The 3,623-nt window shown below is 33.5% G+C and overlaps 1 protein-coding gene across 1 annotated transcript; it reads right to left on the reverse strand.

The window, feature by feature from the left end:
- Positions 1-408: 408 nt before the first annotated feature.
- LOC145089231 (uncharacterized) lies at positions 409-2,337 on the reverse strand. The gene is made up of 2 exons (XM_079027697.1): positions 523-2,337; positions 409-420 (listed from the first exon to the last, which is right to left on the reverse strand). Exons 1-2 carry the CDS (start codon positions 2,335-2,337, stop codon positions 409-411), a joined length of 1,827 nt encoding a protein of 608 aa, XP_078883823.1.
- Positions 2,338-3,623: the final 1,286 nt, after the last annotated feature.

Consider the following 3,623-nt stretch of genomic DNA (forward strand, 5'->3'; position numbering starts at 1 on the left):
ATTGAATGCATATGTTTGCACCACACTGTTACATGTAATACTTGTGTAAAACAACGGTCGGAGATGTAGTTGGCAAACTCGACTCAATAATCATCTTATCCAATTCGACATATGCTAATTGTTTTGATTCAATGTTTTAACGATTAACCGGAAAATACGATTCTTATACTATATGAGAATTTTGCCTCTACGATAGGATCTTGTGGTTGAGGTGTAGGGACGGAGCTAAGATTTAAAGATAAGGAGGGCTTATATAAAAAAGTTTAAAAAATATTAGAATAACATAATCGATTCTATAAAATTGAATGAGATACCGACAAAGAAAAAAAAATCGTCCAAATAGGAACTATATCAATCTTTGCAAGAACCAATCTTCAAAAGTTTTCAAATGATCATAAGCACCGATTCTCATACATTAACCTGTTATTATTAAAAGAACGACTTAGAACATAGATACATATGATATTATCTTCAATTTAGAAGAATACAATTAAAAATTTGTAAAAGTATAAGAAATAGTACCTTTCTCACTTTAAGTTGTGTGAATCTTTGTTTTATAGAAGAAAAACCATCTATAAGTTTATCTGTGGAAAATATATCAGCAATCTCTCTCTCAATGTTAATAAGCAGACAACTTCTAAGAAAATCATCATTCATGGTATTCCAAAGTCGCATTTTCACGATTTTCATTGCTGAGAATGCTCTTTCAGATGTCGTAGTAGAAATGAGAAGCGTCAATATAATGCGAATCGGTCTGTCAAACAGAGGATAAGTACCCGCCTTTCCAGTTTCATGTAGACCCCTGCACAACTCAGAAAGTGTAGAAGATTTTTTCAATTGTGGGTGATTGCACACATCTAACTCATAATGTCGTAACTCAAGTTTCAACAAATGAATTCCGTGCTCTGTAAAGTCCAAAGGATAATAAGTTGTTGCCAATTTACATATATCTTCAACATTCAAGGACTTTTTTGGATCTAGTGCAACACTAAGATGGAGAAGTTCTGTTACAGACTCATTAAATCTAGAATTCAACTCTTGCAACTGACTATCAATAGCAGCAATAAAGAATTCAACTCGGTAGTGATGCTCTGTAGTGATATTGTCTTTATCACGCCGTGTCCGAATTACATATTTGTAAGTTTCATTCATATCAGGGACCAAAATGTCACTTCTTTTACAAAAACAATCCACTTGATCCAAAAGTGATTGCCAACCTTCATCTCTCAGTTTTTGAAGCAATATTTTTGTTGTGGAAACCAAGGCCAATGCATTAATAATATCTATAGATTTTTGTTGTAAATATTGGCAAAGCTTGTCAGTTATCCCCATTATATATTTCATCATATGCAAAACAATGACAAAATCAAATGACATTGCATGTTTAAGTGCAAATATTGCATCGCCTTTTTGAGAAGATGTAAAACCTTTTGTAGCAATGTCAATCAACACTACACAAGATGGACCAAAAAGTCTCATCAAACTACATATTGATTTGAAATGAGAACTCCACCTAGTATCTCCAAGCCTTTGTAGTGTTCGCATTTGATTTTTTCCTTTTCCACTCTCAATCTCATCAGCCTCAATTAAATGAGAAATTTCAGCAATTTGAGCATCTTGGAATTGATCATTGTGATTGGAAGAAGAACTTATGCCATTTACTATAAAGTTTAAAGTTTTGAAGAAGTTATGTACCTCAGTCACATCTTTTGATGCTGCAACTACAGCCAATTGCAATTGATGAGCAAAACAATGTATGTAATAAGCATAAGGGCATTTGTTTAATAATAATGCTTGTAACCCATTCCATTCTCCATGCATGTTACTAGCTCCATCATATCCTTGACCCCGAATATCTTGGACACTAAGATTATGATAAGACAATGAACACATTATCTCAACTTTCAAGGTCGATGAAGTTGTATCTTTGACATGAATCAAATCCAAAAATCTTTCTTTGACATTTCCATCTTGGTCAACAAATCTCACAATAATAGCCATTTGTTCTTTCTTAGATTCATCTTGAGACTCTTCAACTATCAAACAAAATTTTGTAGTCCCAATTTCATCATGAATTGTTTTTTGTACATTTGTAGCTAAAACACGTAATATTTCTTTTTGGATATTCGGTGATGTGTACTTTGCATTTTGAGGAGCATTTTCTAACACAACATCATCAATAGTCTTGTTATAAGAAGCAAGCGACTTTATAAGTTCAAGGAAATTCCCTTGATTTCTTGAGTGAGGTCCCTCATCATGACCTCTTAAAGCACATGCTTGAAATGTAAGCCATTTAATAGCCTCAATAGAAACTTTAAGGCGTAATCTATTATCCATAACTTGTTGAGTCGTTTGTTTCTCTATCACATTCTCTATGTGACACAATTGGTTTTTTAAATCTTCATAGCATCTGACAGAAAAATTATGTGTTGAGGCTGGGGTCTTACCTTCATGGACGATGAAAGCACAATCTTTGCAACAATTCACCCTTTTTCTATCTATTAAACCCTGCTATGGTAAATGTATCTGACCCGACTCGTCCAATAGGTTTCTTATAAAAAGAAAGCAAGGGAAACAAAATGCAGCATCCTTTTTCTCTGAATATTCCAACCACCAACATTTTTTAAACCAAGCTTGTTGAAAACTAAGCATAGAACCATTTGGACCACTAGGACTTGAAGGATACTTTGATTTTTGAATTTGGTATGGTCCAAGTTTAATATATAATCGTCTAATCTTATCACGTTGGTGACTTGGATAACTTAAGATCAAAGGTCGTTCTCTGGGATCACGAATCAAAGAATCTAAGTTTACCTCTCTTGAATTTGAAACATCATCTTTTTCAGGTTCAACACTAATCGGCTCTTCCATATTATTATTTCCTTTAGGTTGTGGGTCATTAACATCTTCTTTTCGTTTGAAAAAAAAAGAATCAATTGTTCTTTTTTTGCTCATGGTTTACCCTATAATTATAAAAATTAACAAACCAATTAACCAATCATAATATAATCATTAATTACAAATTACACTGTTCAAAATAAATATTAACCACAAGTTACAAAAAAAAAATTCAATATGTATTAGCTAATAAGAATTAGAAATTACCTGAGAGTGCCAATGAATTAAATTGTAATTGATGTTCTTGCCGAATGAATTAAATTGCAATTTTCCTTTGAAGTAATTGCTGGCAGCTCTAAAGGCGGCTCTAAATCGACCTCTTCTAACTTGTGGTATGTATTTGGTATTTTTGTTAAGTTAATTGGGCGATAGGAGGGGCAGTGGGCTTAACTTGAATTTTATTTTGGGCTTAAATAAAATAGACATAAATTTATAGTTACAATTATATAATAGAAATAAAAGAAGTTTGGGGGGGGGGGGGCAACACACATGCTAGCCCCTGTATTGCCTCCGCCCTTGTTGAGGTGTAAACTTTCATACGGTCTACGTTTCAAACTTTGCCATGGTAAAAATATTAAATATTGTTAGTGTTTCGAAATTGATCTTTCACATAGGTCTTACTCAGATAGTGTGGTTATAATCAGGTGTCACACCCCAAAACCGGAACGGCGGAAACGTTCTGGGGTAGATGACGTCATGTCAAGTATCACAACATATGCAGTATA

Source organism: Lactuca serriola, chromosome 2, assembly GCF_051521515.1.
Source record: "Lactuca serriola cultivar US96UC23 chromosome 2, Lser_US96UC23_V15, whole genome shotgun sequence".
Classification (NCBI taxonomy): domain Eukaryota; kingdom Viridiplantae; phylum Streptophyta; class Magnoliopsida; order Asterales; family Asteraceae; genus Lactuca; species Lactuca serriola.

What these genes read in the sequence shown, in the direction of transcription:
- LOC145089231 (XM_079027697.1), bottom strand. Translation starts at nt 2,337, where the DNA reads ATGGATAATAGATTACGCCTTAAAGTTTCTATTGAGGCTATTAAATGG.